Source organism: Vollenhovia emeryi, unplaced genomic scaffold (genome assembly GCF_000949405.1).
Source record: "Vollenhovia emeryi isolate VEMERY1.0 unplaced genomic scaffold, V.emery_V1.0 DF939169.1, whole genome shotgun sequence".
Taxonomy (NCBI): domain Eukaryota; kingdom Metazoa; phylum Arthropoda; class Insecta; order Hymenoptera; family Formicidae; genus Vollenhovia; species Vollenhovia emeryi.
In genome coordinates this window covers 654,939-675,219 of record NW_011967197.1, presented here as the reverse complement: position 1 = coordinate 675,219, position 20,281 = coordinate 654,939, and the positions used below count along the sequence as shown (strand labels likewise).

The 20,281-nt window shown below is 39.8% G+C and overlaps 1 protein-coding gene across 2 annotated transcripts in view; it reads left to right on the top strand.

Annotated features, from left to right (window-relative positions):
- LOC105564001 (elongation of very long chain fatty acids protein 4-like) overlaps positions 1-20,281 on the top strand; it is a 23,269-nt gene extending 2,988 nt beyond the window's left edge. The window contains exons 1-7 of one of the 2 annotated variants that reach the window (XM_012016056.1): positions 11,869-12,151; positions 16,513-16,594; positions 16,822-17,009; positions 17,153-17,233; positions 17,889-18,060; positions 18,245-18,522; positions 18,606-20,281. In XM_012016056.1, the coding sequence (XP_011871446.1) occupies positions 16,516-16,594; positions 16,822-17,009; positions 17,153-17,233; positions 17,889-18,060; positions 18,245-18,522; positions 18,606-18,767 (960 nt within the window). In that variant the 5' untranslated portion in view covers positions 11,869-12,151; positions 16,513-16,515 and the 3' untranslated portion in view covers positions 18,768-20,281. Of the gene's footprint in view, positions 1-11,868; positions 12,152-16,512; positions 16,595-16,821; positions 17,010-17,152; positions 17,234-17,888; positions 18,061-18,244; positions 18,523-18,605 lie in introns of those variants that run through there. The other variant, XM_012016058.1, reaches the window with a different exon arrangement.

The following is a 20,281-nucleotide window of genomic DNA, read 5'->3' as shown; positions in this document are numbered from 1 at the left end:
CCCAACCCCTGCTATTAATTTAGCAAACCCCGCTATCTCATATTAGAATCCTGTCTCAGGAGACTTTCCTCTAACAATCTGACATCACCTGGCGATAAAACCGGCGTTGGAGATGAAAGCGATTAATTTGTGTAACACGTTCTCCTTGAAACCGCCTCCGGCTTCGCGATAATTAAACTTATCGGAGTAATAAGCTCGCTAAGAACAAATCTGAAAAGGGCAAAGGCTAAAGCAGAAATGGATCTTGCCGTTAAATAAACTGATAGTTTATTCCAACGGTAAACGAAGCATTGTGAACGTTTCGACCGGACCGAATCTTCATCAGCGCAGTAATGAAATCGTTAATAAATTAAAAGCTTTCCATGCGCCTCGCATCGTTCATCTGTGCGCCGTGGAGAGGCTGGAAAATTTCGCGCACCGAACGTCAGTCACTCTGATGACCAAGGAAAGTTGCGCCTATGCGAGTGGAGTCAATCGCATCTCGGGTGTATACATTGCCAGGCCTAGACATTGACCTCGAAAGCGAGGTGATCACGGCCGGCGTAGAGACGTATCGAAGAAAGTACGCCAATCAGCCTCCAACCGGTTCTACGTCTTACGTGTAGCACTACGATCGGACATTGTACTTGATTTTCTTCGTCGGATGGTTTTCTTCTACGAATCGATTGATCAGTCGATCGACCGCGCTGTCACCTCGGAAAAATGTCTATTCGAATCACGCCTGTGCGCGCTTATCAATGCGTAACGTTTGCACTAAGGGCAAACGAAAAGAAGGGATGACAAACATATTGGAATTATGACAGCGCGATGAAATTGTGACGCGGCAGATTGTCAAGAGATGTGTAATATTTTTCGTTCATTAGTTCTTTATTATCGTTATTGCTTTCCATTTCTTCGCCCCGTTCATTTACCGCTGTTCTCTGACTTGTGCGAACTCGAGAGGATTCAAGTGTTATAAAAGATAAGAAATTTGTATGTAAATTGATTTCGAAATGTGATCATTAGATACAGTCGTTACTCTCTGAAAGTGAATAATCAGTGGACTATCACTGAAAACAGTGAATAATCGCTGATTCGCAGTTATAGAGGAAAGTCTTCCAATATAGATAGCAGGTTTTCAACACCTAAATTCACTCGCAAATCTTTGTTCGCAACGATTACGCGATCTAACAATGAATTTTCCGCTGAACAGATTTCGCTCCAAGGACAATAAATTCATGGTGGAACCAAATAATAAGAGAGCTGGAATTATTCAGTGCTACACTTATAACTGTTTTCAGTGATAACGCACTGATTGACTTGAACAGAGTAGGAGAGCATTCTCTTCGTTAGTGTTCCGATTAGCGGAAGTGTAAAGGGGAAATGCACTTGAATGAAAATCGATCGCTTTCACTTTGTCTTCGGGGCAGCAATTGTATATCTAAATTCTGTACGCGATTGTGTACGCGACGCGCTGATATCGTACATCGGACCGTTACATCCGATTTCCGCACTATCTAGGGTCGAAGACTCCGGTACCAAGCGGGTAATCCGCACGTTATGGTTTACGTGGTTTACGTAGAAAGCGAAACTTAACGGCTTCGAGTAGAAATATATAAAAAGGCGGCAGTGAAACTGATCATCACATCGATATTATCTCTCTTCTATGTACGTCGAATGATACATGCTACACGATCAGGCTATGCCGACGTATACACATTTCACTTTTCGTACGATGCCAATCTATGTCCTAGAAATTACAGACTTTCTCGAATTTAAAGAACAAAAAACAACGCGTTGTGAAACATCTCATTAATATTGATTATTATTTGGGCAAAAATTGTGAGGATTTACATCGAAATCCGATTAGACAGTAGGGTATGTTTAAGGAAAGAAAAAGTGAACAACTGACGTTCGTAAACTGTCAATGCTAGAATATAACGAGACAAATGCATTAGTTATCAGTATATTTCAGGGGTGAATTAGATTGATGAAAAGACCATTGTGTTTTTATCTTAGTTAGGAATGTCAATAATTACTACGGATACGATTCTATCTCTATGCAGGAGAAAGGAAGTGCAGCCACTCTCTATCGAACAACTTTTCCCTTCTTTTCAAGCAGGCGTTAACTGTAGACTGGTTATCGCAAGAACAAACACGTCGAAAGCAGTTTCACTTATTGGAATTGTCAAGAATTGTTTTGCATCGGCGATGCCACTATGTGCAAGAAAAGCAAAATTCCAGTAACTGTTGCACCCGAATTCTTTCCAGTAGTAGAGGGACAGACTATCGATTCTCGCCCATTTAGTCGATCTTTTCAATTTACAGTGCCATTTTATAGTCCTTATATTTTCTAATTTTAAACCAAAAAGCTGGGAAACTTTGTATCACTAATATTTGTACAAAATTCGACTTCTTGCGAGGCAACAACGTGTCGGTTATTTGTAGCTTTCTAAAGAACGCAGAAGACGAAACAAGAATCGAAGTTTGCTACGTTTATTAGACATCTTTACGACGTGTTTAAGTTGCTTGTGATACACACGTCGTCTGATTTATTTCCTTATTCTATTCAGTACAGCGTGTCGTGAATTGTCTTGAATGGTAAGCTCGAGGATTTAGGATCCAGTCGGTGCACTAGTATTTTACCCGCCTAGGAAGTTACGTGATTTGAATCTAGCAAGTCTAAAATATGTTGATATTTAACGTGTGACGAGTTCTCGGAAGATCTACAGAACGGCCGGCAAATATTTAAGGAGACGCCAAATATTATTTCTTAAATTCGTGGTTAAGTAATGCCTCGCGACGCACGTTTCCGCAAGACGTGCCGAAGTGTGTCAGCTATCATTTTCCCAGGAAGTATGCGACATTAAAGTCCGCTGCGTGACGTCGTTGAATTTTATTTTCTCGCGCCAACTTATTCCACCGTGGGTAAGGCTGATAAGGACAGGGTCCGAAGTGTCCCCCTCCGATTTAAATAAGAGACTCGTAACTTTTTTTATATGTGTGCTCATACACACTCTCAAAAGATGATTGTCACGCGGCGCGGTTTGCATTTTGCAATAGGATATGACTAGAACATTTGGAAATTTGTATATAATGGCGGAAGTTTTTATTCCGTGATTGCACATTCGACTCTTTAATTATGATAATTAAATGTGTAGCGACATAAAGTGACATAAAGAAATTCTTATGTATGACATTGCATATGTCTGTCAAGATCGACGAGACCACCGAGTTCAATGTCAAATCTAATTCTGGACTAAGAGAATTTATACAGACGAATAATTTTTTACACGTTGTACTTATTTATTACACTTATTGTATTTTACAACATCATAGGTCGTAACTGTCATTTTTCCATGTCCTTATTGCTTTAATTTAAAGCCTGCGACAGAGATTAAATAGTTAGAAAATTCAAACACCGTATGGGCATGTATAAAAAAAATACACGTATCTTATTTTGAGCTAGAAAACGTATTAAAAGCTCATCCAAATCTGAGAGAACTCTTTCCTCCCGAGCTAGCACGCTGTAACGTTACGCATTCAATGCATTACGTGCTCGGCATTGCAGTAATGTTGTATCAAAGCGAGAGCGTTCGGAACTTTTATTTGCCAGCAAACTAAAATCAGTATTCAACAAACGCTAAAAAAATTTTGTCGTATGACAAGTAAAATAGATCTTTACGAAAATGTAATGTGGAATATATCTCCACAATGCACGTTAGAACGTCCTTTAAAATCGTATCATGGCTGTCCCAGCGAGACAGATTAGTCTAGTTTTGTGTTTCAGACGCTTGTAAAATAGAGAGTGTAAAGTCGTCGCCGCGCTAAGTCGCAAAGCGACGAACGAGGTCGTACAACATGTGGCATTCTATCATTTTTTTTTCTCAGCCTAAGAGAGATGTCCACTGCTTGAAGCGATGTTTATTCATGAGGAGGTGACACATTCGTCCACTAAGATGATTTGGAGAAATTTACTGAAGCGAGTACTTTGCGTATAATATGCCCTAGATAGTAGCCCTTGGGAAACTATATGTGCTTTAGAAAGCCTTAAAATTTTACTTAAGCAAAATAAGAAATGCGAAAGGTAACTTTGAACATTTTAGACTTTCCTTTGAGGTAAACTTAAAACTTACTTTTTCAGAATTTACAAGAAAACTGTAGGAATTGTGAAAAGTGTGTGATACAATTTGTAATACCGCGTGCGGTTTTCTTCTTACGAGAAAGTGCTGTGCCGCGCGGTTCTCTAGCGGGAACTTCGACAGGTTTGGCTGTCTAAAAATTACTTTAAGTGTCCAAAATTACTCTAAACTTTCTTAAACCTTTAACGTCTTTAAGTCAACTCGTAGATTTGAACGATCACTTTTAAAAACTTCAATTTAATTTAAAGTAAATTTTCCGAAGAGAGGCCTATACATGTAGGACTTAAAAACGGTTGCAGGGGAATTCTGGATTTAGGTTCATATCTATTCGATTTCTCTGTCGTGCGAGCGATATGCCTAATCTTGCTTGTCAGGATTAAGTTTAATTAGATTGTTAAAGCATAATAATCGACAACGACGATATCAATAATAATAATATACAATAATGCTAATATTATTAAGTTAATAATAGCATTTAGGAATGTAATTGCGTGCGTTTAGTACGTTGGTCGGTAGAGCATCGATATTTTATCATGGAGAAGTAGGTCGTTATCTATTAGATGTTCGGTTATCAAGTGCGCGAAGATCATAATAGAAAGTCACAATTTAAGCACGTGTATTAGACCCGAAGCTGTACGTAAGCGATGTGACGATGGCGCCATTCTAATTCTACAACGGAATATTTTCTACAATAATCCGCTATTCTTAATAATCATTCTTTTTGTTTAAAGCATCTTTTTACGTGATAATACTTAGCGTTCCGTTCGACGATATTGAAGATCTTCACGCATATTTAGAATCCATTGGTATGGAACGTCTTATTATCGTGATGCCGGTATTTGATTGCCGAAGTGTGACACTTTCGAAATGCCTATGAGATGTTAATAAATGCTCTAAACCTCTCCACTTCGGAAATGTCAAGAGGTTTATTCAGGCACACAACTGATATAGGATGTCAGTGGCAAATTGACTTCATTATTCTGTTAATGCGGTGGTCAGTTTCGTTAAAAGGTATTGATATTCGATATTTTGCATAGAAATACTTTCTCTGGCAGACAATTGAATCTCGCGGCTGCTGATTAATTAACAGTCGATATTATATCAGTGCATATTAAAATGCACATTAATGTGAATTTACATATTGCAAAGATGACTGCGCGCGTCTGGCACATTTTTTACGGTGATATTTAATCAGATGCGGAATGTGAGATACGAAAAAGATTTGTTTGTCACGTCTTAGATCGTAAGAAAAAAACCGTAATAAAATCTGAATTGTACACGGAGATAACTCGAAAAATATGATATCAAATGAAAGATTAACGTTCCTAGAGTGTGTATGAAAAATTTCGGATTTTTTTATCGCTTGGTTCCGGAGATATATGTCCGTAAACTTTGGCAATTTTACATATTGATATAATAATAGTTGCTCTTGTGACTTCAAAGTCCTGCAAGAACCACCTTAACGTTACGAACTGCCACAAACAGAAATAATGCATTCATTTGCATTAATTGGATTGTAATAGTCAGATTATTAAGTCAACTATTTTTCCAAACGTTTTTCTTCTATTAATATTCATGTTGTTTGAAAATTTTATCACGAGACACGTATCTCGCGCAAAGTATTAGCGCAGCTAGAGATACATTAATTTTTTCCCTGTAGGCGTAAAAAAGAATGTTAATTAAAAATATGCTTTAAATTCAGTTTGTATATTAGATGCAAGCTGTTATGTTAAGATGAGGAAAATATCCATATTCCATTTATTGATATGTCAATAAATGAAATGCAAAAGTAATGCTATCAAGAAACTAATTTTTCGTGAGAAATATGCAGAAAAGTATTGCAATCTCTCAAATGCAAATATTTCTATATTTGTTAAACAAATTTATTTTAAACAAATTCAGAAATATTTGCAGGCGTTTTCTATTAAAATCCTTTATGGAACATAATGTATTTTGCGTTGATCTTGTGGTTTTTTTAGTCATCCCGCGCTCGTTCTCATTAGATCACCACTTTATAAATCAAAGACAAAAATTGCTGCGATGTTTTCGGAAGTTAGGGGTTTCGCGATGATTAAGGGTTCTTGGCGCTTTCGTTTAATAGTTACATCATTATGCCATTAAGAAATGTGGTAGCAAGAACGTCTTACATCCGAAACTTGTTTCGTTCTGCGAGAATCAATTATCAGCGCTCGGTCGTCCGGCCACCCGAAAAGTGTACTCGGAGGAAAGTTTGCTTCGGGGAATATATTAGCCGGATTTCTTTCGGATGGTCACACGAATCTCTCCGACATACGTGCTGTTAAATTAACGTTGAATGTGTTTATCATAAATATCACAAAAATTCAGTATTTAATACGAATACCAATGAGTTCCGGAATATTTAATGTATTTACAGCTGTTCAAGATCAAACGATCATTTGTTATGCAATATTTTTCAAGAGCTACAATAATTCAGTTTTTCCTAGGTCCAATTTAACCATCGATAGGTTAAATTATTCAACCTATCGTTCTTGCAAATAGCTGAATGGATTGCATAATCATTGAATAAGTATTTTTCACGAGCCATAATATAATTAAGTTTTTCCTACGTCTGCTCCATTAATAATAGGATAAATTCTTGATTCTATTGGTTAACTTGCAAATAGCTGAATCGATTGCACGTTAAAGAATAAGTTCCTAACCAAGGCCGAACTCACTGATTTCTAACGGCACTACCTTTGCGCGTGTTACTATTTGGTCGGTTTACCGTTAGAAATTAATCGAGTACAGGGACCATCGCTGAAAATGATAGGTGATCGCTTTCTTCTCTGTCAACCCGATTCCGGGTGACCTTTTTCTTCCTGCCCATCTTTGGTTGCTTCTGCCTCGTGCTGAATAAAAAGAGCAATTTGTCGACAATGCCGACACTCGTTCAGCTTGATACGGCGATATCGTCGACGAACATCGGTACCCAGTAACCCAGTATCTCACCTGCTGATGACGGTCCGGGCTTCCGTCGGCCCACTATCGCGCGAAACAGGTTCCGTTTTGCTTCGTATTTTTATTATTACATCTTGGTGAGGTTCGTGAAGCGGCAAAACCAGTACATTAAATTACGAAGATATTCAAATTGCGCTGATACACCGAATCTTCCATCCTTAAACCGTGTTATTAAAATTATTCGCGCGCGGCATATAAATTAGCCGTCGGACAACTGTCACGCTGCAATCCGTAGCTGTCACGTGTCAGATGTTATCAAGGAGTCTGACTTATTGACAATGTTATTGTGTCGTTACCATTCAACAACCCATACAGCACACAATAATTATAAAATATGTACAAAATATTTTCAAGATTTATTTTTATTATACAATGTAGAAAAACTGCATGACGACCAATAGCTGGCAAATTCTAATTAAAGAAATTCATTGCGAAAAATATTACCTCAGCCAGGGTGGCGGGCGTGTCACCAATTCGACCACTGAGCCCTAGAGAGTGTAGGGAGGTCCAGGTTCAAATCCTGGCTGAAGTAATATTTTTCGCAGTGAATTTCTTTAATTAGAATTTGCCAGCCATTGGTCGTCATGCAGTTTTTCTACATTGTTTAATCAATTACTGGCGTTAAATAATTCTTTACGTTATTTATTTTTATATTTTATAAATATTTATCAAGAGAGAGATATTTCATAGATAGTTTTGTGGTCTCAGATTGAATAGACCAGAGAGATTAATCGCAAATGTTTATAAAATGTTTCGTCAAAATATTTCGAAAAATATAAATTTTATCGTGAATAAATGTTGGATTTGAAGATTATCAAAGAACTAATAACATTTTCGCGGCCGGGTGCAAATAGCCACTATCGCGGTCACTCATCCAAGTAGAAACCATGCTCGACGTTGCTTGACTTCGTTGATCGGACAGGCTAGCTGATCCTCTGGCTCTGACGTTTCCTTCTTGCTTATGTTGCATAACACGTCTTTATAACGTTTAAGAAATATTGCAATAATATTACAAACATATTTAGTGTCTGGAGTGTGTGGCAAGGGGGTGACCATTAGCCAAAACGTTATCCCACCGATGACATGATTTCATTATATTTCATACGAGTTCATTCGATTACAAATAATTTCATCTAATTGCAAATAATTATTTTATATGCCCGTTTAAAAATAGGCGACGTTGTTAAGAGCCGTTAGATTTCCTCAAAACATTATATCTTTTTGATTTTACTTTTAATAAATATTTACTTGCACAGGTAATTTCAATTAAAATACGCGCTTATAGGCGTAAACTATGGTATATATTTGGATATTCACTGAAAGAAGTAAATTTTGTGGGAAAATGAAAACAAGTTGAGAAAATGTTCAAATTTAATGTCCATTGTCTAACAAGTGAAGAAACTTGAAAATGAAGACAAAACGATTACATGGAAATTTCGTAAGGACTTCATAATGATTTCGGAGACACTGTCCCATGATTACACTAAGTGGTGTGTGGACCTTGGTGTGTGGAGTGTGTGGTGTGTGCATATGTGTGCATGCGCGCTCACACTTACAGAAATATTGTAATCCAATTTTATGAAAAACATGACGAAGGTACGTTTGTGAGATATTTCAGTTGCAAGGTCAAAATTGATATGTTAACGAAATATTTCTGTACCACCTCGGAAAATTACAATATTTCTGCAGTATCGCGTGCCGAATGGGAGCACTTAATAATTGTCTTTCCGGCGTAGAATTTCTCGCGGGTATATATTTTAGTAATGTCATTGAACCGAATGTCGAAACGCGTACCCAGTGAGAAGTGATTCGTCGATCGATGTCAAAACGATGTCGAATCGACATTGACACCGTCAAATTGACGTCAACTCGACATCGTTTCGACATCGATCGACGAATCATTTTTCAGTGAGTAGTATACTAGGAGTGACCGACTCCCCACGTTGAATTTATGCACATATCGACACATTTTGCATACAATGCTGAACATACATGGAAAATGTATATGTAATATAATAAAATTCTGTATGTGCCTAAATTGATATGGCTAGACATCAGTGCCCAGATAGCACACATAGTTCTATGAATATTCTTCCGGAGTCCAAATATTCTTAATTTCAGAGTATTCCAATCGAATATTACAATTAACATAAGATAAATATAAAGGAATAACCTATGGAATATTCCAAATATTCTTGAAGAATCAATGTGGAAAAATTGCATGACGACCAATGGCTGGCAAATTCTAATTAAAGAAATTCAGTGCGGAAAATATTACCTCAGCCAGGGTTTGAACCTGGTTGGTAGGGATATTTTTCGCAATGAAGTTATAATTTCGTTAGTTAGAATTTGCCAGCCATTGGTCGTCATGCAATTTTTCTGCATTGTTTAATCAATTACTGGCGTTAAATAATTCTTTACGTTATTCTTGAAGAATATTCTTAGAATGTTTATAGGAGCGTCTTGTGCTATCTGGGAAATTACTTCTACAAGCAAATACTTCTTAGTAAAATAAGAAGAATATATTTTGAGGTTTAACAACGTCAGCTATTTTTAAACGTGCATGTAGGAGAAAATTATTTGCAATTAGATGAGATTATTTGTAATCAGATGAAATCAAATGAAATCATGTAATCGGCGGGACAACATTTTAGCTAGTGGTTACCCCCTTGAGTGAAGCTTATGAAACGTCATTTCGTTTCGCAATTGTCCGCGCAAAAGTGTGCTCTTGCCTTTTGCTTAATTACTTCGCGTAGAAGTAATGGAAACATGGGGAGGGTTTTACGTTTCTAGCTCTGCGACAGTCAACTACATGTGTCGAAACTAGTTTGCACTTCTCATGCACGTTCCAAGGTTTGCCGCGTAACGAAATCCTTATGTAATCCGCCTCTTCTTGCCCGTCGAGGTTTCCGCGTAAAAAATTTCGAGAAGAGCCTGTTTATCTTTCCGGCAATCCGGCGGAAGAAACGTCATCCTCTCCGCGAGTCGCGCGAATCGATTATCGGCGACAGAACGGACGTACAAGCTTTTTATTGTGCGAGACAGTTTTTACTAGCGGTGTCGGTGAAATCTGCGAATTCACAGATAAGTGGTGCCGGTCCATTTAAGCGTAAATGGTAAATCATGACTAGGTGAAAGGTAAACAGGAACCGATAGAGGCCTCGGTGCGTGGACCGAACTATTTGGATTTTGGAACCGTGCTACACAGTCGGCGAGCGGTCCATTGACCCGTTTCAATTCACCGGAATTATCGTTGACATAGGTTTTGTGCGTTCCACGTCGCTTTCTCCTTGATCGCCGTTTTTCTTTTCGCGTCACGTTTGCCGAAGCTGCATAGAGAAAAATTTTCGTTTCGTCGTGCCGACGAGGAGATATCCTCTTTTCGGCCGTCGAACTTGCATTTTGGAGCGGCCAGTAAAACAAGAGACCTTTCGCATCTCTCCCTCTCCGCCGGACGTTTTGGAAAACGATATTTAAAGGGAGATAATGTTCTCTCCGCCGCGCCGAGGGAATCAAATCAAGGCTCAATTTGTCGACTGCGAGCACAGACTTGGATCCTTTCTATTTATGCTCCATCATTTTCTAACGCGCGCCGATTTCACGTATCGTTTGGAGATCGCTGCTTATCCTAAGGTAATATTTTCTAAGGTTAACGAGAGGGAATCTCGATACTTCTCGCGTCCCCCTCGTCCTTGCCGCGACGTTTTCAGCGCCCACTTTTCTGACACGTGGGCTCCCGGGTTGCAAAAACGGCTGTGAGGAGGCCGCGTGGAGGAACGTGGTGGAGATGCTGTACGACTCTCGCCTGGGAAACGAGGCTACAACAGCAACGTGTAGCTGGTGGTACCTACATGACAGCATTCCGCCATCGGGTCCGAAAGATGAATCGTCCCGGCACATTTTTATTCGACAAATTTTCCCGAGACGTTGTCTCACTTATTCACCGTGCGACTGATGTTCTCGTCGACGTTATCGCGTGTAATGATCGATGATTGATTGTAATACGTCGACAGCAGCACAATTACAAAGTAGATTCCTGACGATGAGAGGCATCTTTTTTTTTTAATAGGATTATCACAGACTCGATTGCTTATTTTGACAACGACAGCGCATGGAACGATGAAATCGGCGAGTTGCCCGCTGAAGTATATCCCCGCCGTTGAAGAGTGTATTGTTTTCACTGAATCGTAACTTTCGTTCAAGCGCGATCGGGCCCGCTTCCTGATTTTCTTAGCCCCAACGTTAAGTTTCGTTTGGCATTGCATCATTTTAGCAAAAGTGGTAAATTGTATAATAATAAAATACGCGAACACTGCTAAGAACGCATTCGCGGTGCTTAGATAAAAAGATGATGAGAAGAGAGGGCCGGCTTGGAAAAGTGAAAATTACAATGTACGGGCGCGTTCTCTCACTCCGGTATGTTTAATTCATCTTATTTGAGAGGCTTAATCTGCACGAAAAATCGTCTACGGACTCGAGTTCATCAAACCGCGAGCGGAAGTAGAAATCGCGAGATCGGCGATAGCGGGGAAGCAGATTGGCGGCCGGCAGAGGGTGGGATCTTGGGGATCCACGATCCTACCTCCACGCGCATTTCGCCTTGACCGATCTCGGCTGATTTATCCCCACGATCGATTCCCACCACGACCCGCGGTTTTGGCCTCGTTTGCGTTTACATCGCTTACGCTCGCGGAAGATACCACCTCCGACGTGCCCGGTTGACCACCACCAAAGCCACCAGCCATAGGATACCAAGGCACCAAAGTTATAAAGCAGACCGGCTAAGCTGGTGCGCGGCGCTGCCACTTTGTCGGGCGACTACAACGTGCCACGGTTTGTCTCCCGCTTTCCGTGAGAGAAGAGGAGAGGCACTTTTTCCCCGACGGACACCTCTCGCGCGGTGTCATCCTCCGAGGCGCACGGTCGTCGGGCCATGTCATTTTGACGTGGAGTCGCGGGTGCGGTTGTAACACTCCTGGAGACGATCCCGGCACGCGACTACGCACCTTTGCACGCACGGAGAAGACAAGGATCCGAACTCGTGACATAAGGTACTACATGATAGCGAATTCGGCAGCTTGCACCACCCAGCGAGAGACGATTCGTCGATCGATGTTGGACGTCGATTCGACATCGATCAACGAATCATTTCTCACTGGGCAGTGCGCACTAAGACTTCTTTACAGTCAACTCTTATGTTTGACGATCGTCTTAAATACTTTTTAAAATACTTCTTAGCCAGTAAAATGATCTGTATAGCATTCGTAAGGATCTTTTTTTTTGGCTAAATAGTTCTTGGACGTGTACTTGAGATGACTATAAATGTAATAGTGGACCCTGAACAAGCCTTGGTGCGCACTTTCGCACTAACGCAAGCTGCCGAATTTTTCGCTATAAGGTACTAAGGTACTAACTAAAGAAAACTCCCTGGACAAGATCATTCTCCGATGCCCATTTCTACCAATGCGGATTGACTTTGATCTCGGTTTAACTTACCTTGTATCTTTTTCCACCCTCGGGAATTGGAAAAAGATAAAAGCTTGGTTAAACAGGGATTAAAATTGATCTGCGTTTGGTAGAAAAATGGGCACAAGTCAGATATGCGCATGGGCTGTTAGCAAGCTTGATTGACAAGTTCTTCCCCGATAGCGTTTAATTAGCGCTGTGCAAAATGTGGAGGTAATTAGTAATTACATAAGAAGCAGGTTTTTTTTCACAGAGACCCATTTTATGTCGCAAAGTAACGTGGAGCGATCATTTTTCTTGTTTTAAGAATTCCGGAAAGCCCTCGTGTGTAACCACTTCCTACAGACTTTCTTTGTATGTTAGTGCATATTGTACGAGCGTGATCTATTCGAATGGATTTGTAATTTTGCTTTTGAACGAAGAAAATGTCGCAATATCGCATTTGGCAATATGCAACTGTTGTGCAAATCCGCCGGCTAATTCTTAAAAATCTCGAGTAAGCACTAAATAATATTTCGCAACGTAAAGTTACCCTAATTTCGTTTGCAATATAATCATGTTACGCAATTTTTTACGACGAACAGCTGAAAGAAACGCCGGTAATAAAATCGGAAAATATCTTATCAAGACACTGTTAAAAATATTAAATTCGGATAATAGTTAGAGGAATAAGTTTATACTATTTTTGCAGTGTACGAGAAAAGTATATGTTGAAAATATTTCAAAAACCGAAGTCAAAGGGGATATTTTATTTAAATATTCGTCATTAATAGAGCGTTTACAAGCATTATAAGTACATTGACACACGAGTGGTGAATTCTTTTGCATATCTCCATTTCAAAGCGTAATATGCAAATTAAGGAAATTATGTCAATATAAATTATATGCATGCCAACGTAAATGTGTATATTGAGAGTATAAGAAATTTACTGTTCCATTAATGTAAGGTGTTTCCTTCAAAAGAACGTTTATAATTCTCCCATCGTCAATCTTAGAGATAAATTCTCCGCTGTCGTAAATAAATCTCTACGAGCGCTATTTTCTCCTCCTCCTTCTCTTTTTCTGTCAAAAAAGCAAATCCTTAAAAAGAGGATGTCTCTATTAATAAGCTTCTTACAGATTTATCGAATCATTTATACAAATTTGTACTTACATCGCCCATTACAAGCTTAACTTTCGCTAGATTCGTATTGCACGTCTGCTTCGCGAATCTACATCTGTCGTTATGAATAAGATGCATTTGAATGAAGATCAAGGTTCACTTGAACGAAGAATTTCAAAGATCTCTCTCATTCGCCTCTGCCTACGCTCATCTGTGCCTCTCTGTCCAAAATGAAAGTGCAGTTTTCACATTGTCACGTATCATACGGTGCTTAATGGCCGTATTAATAATTAATTGCGACGAAGAATCGACGCAGTTATTTACATTAAACGAATAATCGCATTTTCCCGTTATTAATAACTCGGTGCAATGCAAATTACTTTTGTGCCAAATACTAGATCATCATCATTAGCATTGTCATTAATATTCGCTGACTCGGCTCGCGTGTAAAAGGAGAAACGCTGCGCCATGAGTTATTGGGAATTTAAATGCTTAGACTTTGATCAAGAATGTGCGATTTTCTTCGTTATTAGTTAAAGAGCTTTCACATCCTCTCTCGATTTATCATCCGCGTAAAAGGGGGAAGGTCTTGAGGGTCTGTATGTGTCATTATTTATTTGTTTTTCGCGTGAGCGACAGCAAATACGAATTTTCAATCAAATTCTGCCGAGAGTTTAATCTTCCCCGGCGATGATAATCAGATAGTACTTGACGTAGCGTATTACAACATTCGGAAACGCTCGATATCGCTCGGACTCTCTAAAAGTCCATCAGCGAATTAACACTGAAAACAGTGAGTACCCGGGAGGAAAATGGAAAATTCTCATTATACACGTCTCAATCAAGTAATATCTAATTATATCTCAAGACTTTCGATTCTAAAGATCATCAGATCCTCAGAGATTTGACACTTTCTTCAGGCTGCGTTCAGAAACGTCACCCGAATGCACAAGTGTATCATTTTATCCTTGTTTAACATATGAAGAGCAACAAGGATAAAATGATATACAGGGGCACTCGGGTGATGTTTCTGAACGCTGAGATCTAACTAAGGCCGGTATTCATAGTCGGATCTTCTATTCAAGACCGTCTTGAATTTATCTAAAGATGCTGTATGGAACATTTCATTGGCTACGGAGTATCTAAAGATGACCTTAAGACGGTCTTGAATACAAGATCTGACTATGAATACCGGCCTATATGTATAATTAAATGTCTCGAAAGGACGTAATTAGATCTCCATAGATAACATTGAATATTCAACAAAAGTGTCAGATCTCTGAAGAATTGATGATTTAAAAATTGCATATAATTAGATATTACACGATTGTGAGACATATATAACGAGATATTTCATGTTTCTCAGATACTGATTTGCAGTTGTAAATATACTACTGGAAATTGCAGCGGTATACTTATAATTGCAAATTAGTGAATAATGAAAAAAACTATCCACTGTTTTCAGTGATAATCCGCTAATTGATCTTCAGAGATTATGCATACAGGCGCAGGAGTGCGTACGTACATGCAATCACATTGACTGGCAAATTTATAAATGCTGGTATGGGATAATGCAATTATACTTGTAATGTACGGGGAAGTAATGACTTGTTGTGCGCCATGAAAATTCATAGCCATCGAAAATTTTGTAGAAAGTCTCTCGGTTTTCACCCAGAGAGAAGATTCTCCGATGTTTTTTTTTTTTAAATTTTGCAGCCTTATCTCTCCGAGATAATCTTTCCGAAACATATATCTCGTGTCTTCTCCGCAGAGCCTTATCTTTTGCGCTAAGAGACGAGATCTCTTTCATCGCTTTGCGAAATCCGAACAATCTGATTTCCATTGCAAAATAGATCGGGAGTACCACTGCTTAATTTGTTCCCTCCTTAAACACGGCGTAGCTCCGGAATCGCAACAATTACGCCACGGGTTCGATGCGAAATCGCTCGCTCAAGGAAAGTAACTTTCCTCAAAGGATATGCTTAGTTGATGGATCGTCGACTTGACAACAAACCGCTTGGAGAAAGAAAGAGAGAAAAATATACAGAAAGAAACAAGTGTTCGCGGCGGGACACGTTTACAGCGACTTCGGGAGATAGCGGTAATAGTTTCTTCGGAGCGTGAAAGTTATGTTCCGCGGTATATACGGCGAGTGAACGACCGGATGATGTGCATCGAGGAAATAGCTATTAAAAACTAATTGCGAGCTGATGCATGTACAGCATGTTTCGTTCAACCGCTCGACTGTCGATCTTTCAAATGTTTTGATATCACGCACGTTTAAACGCAGCGATCTTGTTCGCCCTGAACGGGCGTACTTTCTCCTGCAACGTAATATATATTAAAATATATTACAGAATAATAAATGTATTGAAATATATTTTCAAAAATATGTCTTTTAGAGAAAGGTATAAGGAGACAATTAAAATTGAAGAGCTCGTTGCGTTTCTTTCAAATCAACACACACGCATTAGAATGCAGTGACTTAATTATTTCGCATGAGGTGGCAATTTTCGATCGCGCGTTCATCCGATTTGCTACGTGGGTATAAAGAACACCGTGTACCCCAGCGATAAAATGCAAAGGCAAACAATTATAAACAAAAAAAAGCTGCGCTTGAGCATAACGTCTCGTTTTGTTCAAGAGCCTCGATTTGGTCGAAGCGATTTTAAAGCGCACAAGTGCAATATATAAGCACCGTCTCATTAACTCATTTACCATAAAATAACGTACATGCGCCGGCTTATCATATCAGTAAAATAATGCCTTTATAATAAAAGCCGAAAGTTACTCGTTCTAATCGTTTAGAAATACAACTGGAGCCCGTTACTTTTTATGTTGCAGGCGATGGCGAACCTCATTAATTCGACATCACAGTTCATCAGCGATGCGTACGATTACTACCTCTGGACGCTGTCCCTCGCAGGTAATTCGTCAAAAATTTCGCGATATCCCGAGCATTAAATTATTAACTTTTAAATAAATGTCTCGTGGTGTTGCCTAGGTATTTTTAACAAGTTTTAATTTACGTAACTTTGGCGATATGCTAGTCTTGTATAATTGTAAACGTGAAAAACAGGAGTTGCTTCAATTATAACGAATAGGAGCGGGGATTCTTCATAAAACGCGTGTTGATCGTACATTCGATTTTAGACGAGAGGACGAGGGGATGGTTATTGGTTGACTCGCCGAAACCGACGTTAATATACACGATGTTCTACCTCCTCATCGTTTGGGCGGGTCCTAGGGTTATGAAGAAACGAAAAGCCTTCAAATTAACATGGGCATTGGTGCCCTACAACCTTGCCATGGCCTCTCTCAATGCTTATATTGCCATTCAGGTGAATATCGTTTCCTATCCGCGACGATGGGAAAATATCACGGAGGCTTGCCTTCATTTTTCTTTTATCTCAATGCACTCACTTTCACTCGAAAGTAAGTTTCTTCTATCGCTTATCTGGCGTCTCTCTTGTATTCTTTGCAGTTGTTCGTAGCTTCCACAAGGTTACGATATAGTTATGTATGCCAGCCAATAAGGCACATCACCCGACCCGATGAGCTTCAGGTGAGAGAATTATCATAAATTATCATACAAAAACCAAAGGTCTTACCATTACTAATTATTCGTTAACATAAATCTACACGTCATTCCCATTATGAGTCTTATTTTTTTATGCTAAAACTGCACTGACAAAAAAATTTTTAATTAAGTAAATAGCTTTACTTAAAAAATTGTTTGAGAATACTATTTATTAAATGAAATAATTGTTTTTGTTAAATAAGAAATTCAATTTTCTTCGCGGTGAAAATTACATCTTAGCAAACATTTTATAGAATTAAAATAAAATTGTTTTAATTTTAAATTATCTAACTCTTTGATATTTAGTAAATACTTAAATTAACACAATGCGTATTTTACTTTGTCTATTACTTTTAAATTTAAGTTAGTGAGTCGAGCCGCCTAATAAATAATTTTCTTGAATAATGTTTTTTCGGATTAAGCTATCTTTTTATCAGTGTAGGTTGACGCGTATGAAAAGAAGGGAAATTAATTTATTAGATAGTATGTGACAACACACAAGAATATGCGTTCCAAGAGAGAGCGTGAAAGAGAATATGCTCGATCTGGGATAAATTATATATTAATGGGGAAATATTTCTGCCGAATGCCAACGATGCGAGCCAAGTGTTTCCAGAAATTGGGTGTTTTCTGTGTTTAGATCGCTAACGCGGTTTGGTGGTACTACTTTAGCAAGCTTCTGGAATTTTGCGATACGTTCTTCTTCATTTTGCGAAAGAAGGACAATCAGTTGAGCTTCCTCCACGTCTATCATCACTCCACCATGTTCTCGTTATGGTGGATCGGCATTAAATGGGTACCGAGTGGATCTAGTAAGTACTTCCGCTTCGATATTAATTCCAGCTGAACGTTGATTACGCTCTATCTTCTATAATAGAACCAGGCAGCGAGCATTATTTATTCTCATTTCGATGTCGTTAAAACCGACGACAAGTTCGCTGTCCGAGGGAAAACGTATCCGCGATGAGATCCTTACATTCGTGTGCGCGCTTGCAGCTTTCCTGCCGGCGATGGTGAACAGCTTCATCCACGTGCTGATGTACTCGTACTACGGACTCACCGCGTTAGGCCCTTCGGTGGCTAAGTACCTCTGGTGGAAGAAGTACTTGACGATCCTCCAGCTCATCCAGTTCACGACCGCCTTGGTTCTGGGGATCAACGGCATCCGGTCGGGATGCGACTTCCCCCTCTGGATGCAGTACGCCCTCGTCATCTACATGCTCTCCTTCATCGTCCTCTTCGGGAACTTCTACGCCAAAGCTTACATCGCGAAGGTGAGACGAGGATTTCGTACGCGGCCGGGACGCGTTGTCTGGCGTCCGTGTGTTATCGGTCCGTGACTGACGTGTGTTCGCAGGGTAAACAGGTGTACGCGGAGAAGCGGCTCGAAAGGCTAAGAGCCGCCGGCAAAATCAGCACGCAGCTCGACAGCGCGGTCAGCAATGGGAAGGTCGCGAACGGGCATGCGAACGGACACGCGAACGGCTACACGAACGAGACGTCCAAGAAGAAGCAATGAGGCGATTCTCCCCGAGGGCGTCCCGACCGGGAGGCCCGTTCCACGGCACTCGCGACGCACGACGCAGGAGGAATAGTCACGGATTTTAGTCGGCGTCGCGCGGCGCGCCGTGGCCAACGGGAGTAGATTTTAGCATTAAAAGAAAGAAAATTAATTAAAAAAAAACACGAAAACGGGGACAAGGGGAAAGAAAAGAAACGGATTTCTCTCGCTTAGATCCCGCACACACTGTCAGGTTTGTGCTTTCGCGAGACGAAAATTTAGCACCGTGATTCCAAAGTTATCGGATCAGCTATTGTACATTCGCGACGCCACGCTGATTCCAGCAACTGTACATATATTAACGGACATATACTTGAAGAGACGGTTCAGAACCGAATGCGTTTCGTAGTGATTAGCGCGATGGGCCTGCAGGGATGAGAGTTCGCATTTGAGTATGTATTTGGGGCGGGGGGAGGGGAGGGGCCTGAAGCGGAAGGATTTATGTACCACTCGTGTGAGGATAAATATCAAAATACCATCGGAAAAGCAAACGATCAAGAGGAAGTCAGAGTAGATAAATAAGTTTCTCCCTAAATGTAGGATTATCCGGAAAAAAAATAGCTGTAACGGGAGGAGGGAAATGTGCGCGTATGTGTGCGTGTTTAGATGAAAATAGAGAGGTAAATGGAGATAGGCAAATGTCAGGGAGGGGAAAGGGGAGGGAAAGGGTACGGCGAACGAGATTTTCCGTGGGTGAAAAATTTCCTTTCTTTTTCCAGAGAGGACAGCTCGAAATTCAATGCGACCCGTCAGCTTGTGAAAATTACGAGGTGTGGGTGCGCGAGTGCGTGCGTATAATGCATATTGAAACTGATTCGATGAAATTTCGCAAGTGCCGTTTCGCATCACGCAATTATATTCCTGTTTGATCTGCACGGAAACGGGGAGGCAAACGCGATACACGTAGCTTTCGTCGAAACAAACACACACGTATGACGTAGTTGACAGATTTCTATTCGTTTTTAAGCATAACGGATTTAAAAAATTAAAAAAAAAAACAGATGTATCGATTAGTCAGACGAAGGTTTTTATACCGGCGCTTTTCTACAACGAGTAATCCAGATATGTACAATACAAGTGACGCGCTTTCGTCGCAAAAAGAACTATAATAGCAATAGAAGAAAATTTGTAACAATGAATGAAAAACGCAGCCGAGAAAATGGCCACTGCTGATTGTTTTATCACGAATCGCAAATCGTGGAGAATCTGCTCTTCGTCCAGCGTACGATTTGTACTCTCAGCTGGAAATTTACGAAACGGCAGCTAACAATTGAATAAAATACTGTACGAGATAATCATTTGCGACGATGGTTCATTTGCGCGGAGCACGTGTGTGTTTCCTCCTAACACATTTCTCTTTAGGTAATTATATTGTTAATGTGTTTATATAAATACAATATATATCATTATAATGTAACGGAAGATGCAGTTGTTATAAAAAAATGGCATTGCTGCGCAATGCTTAAAGCAAA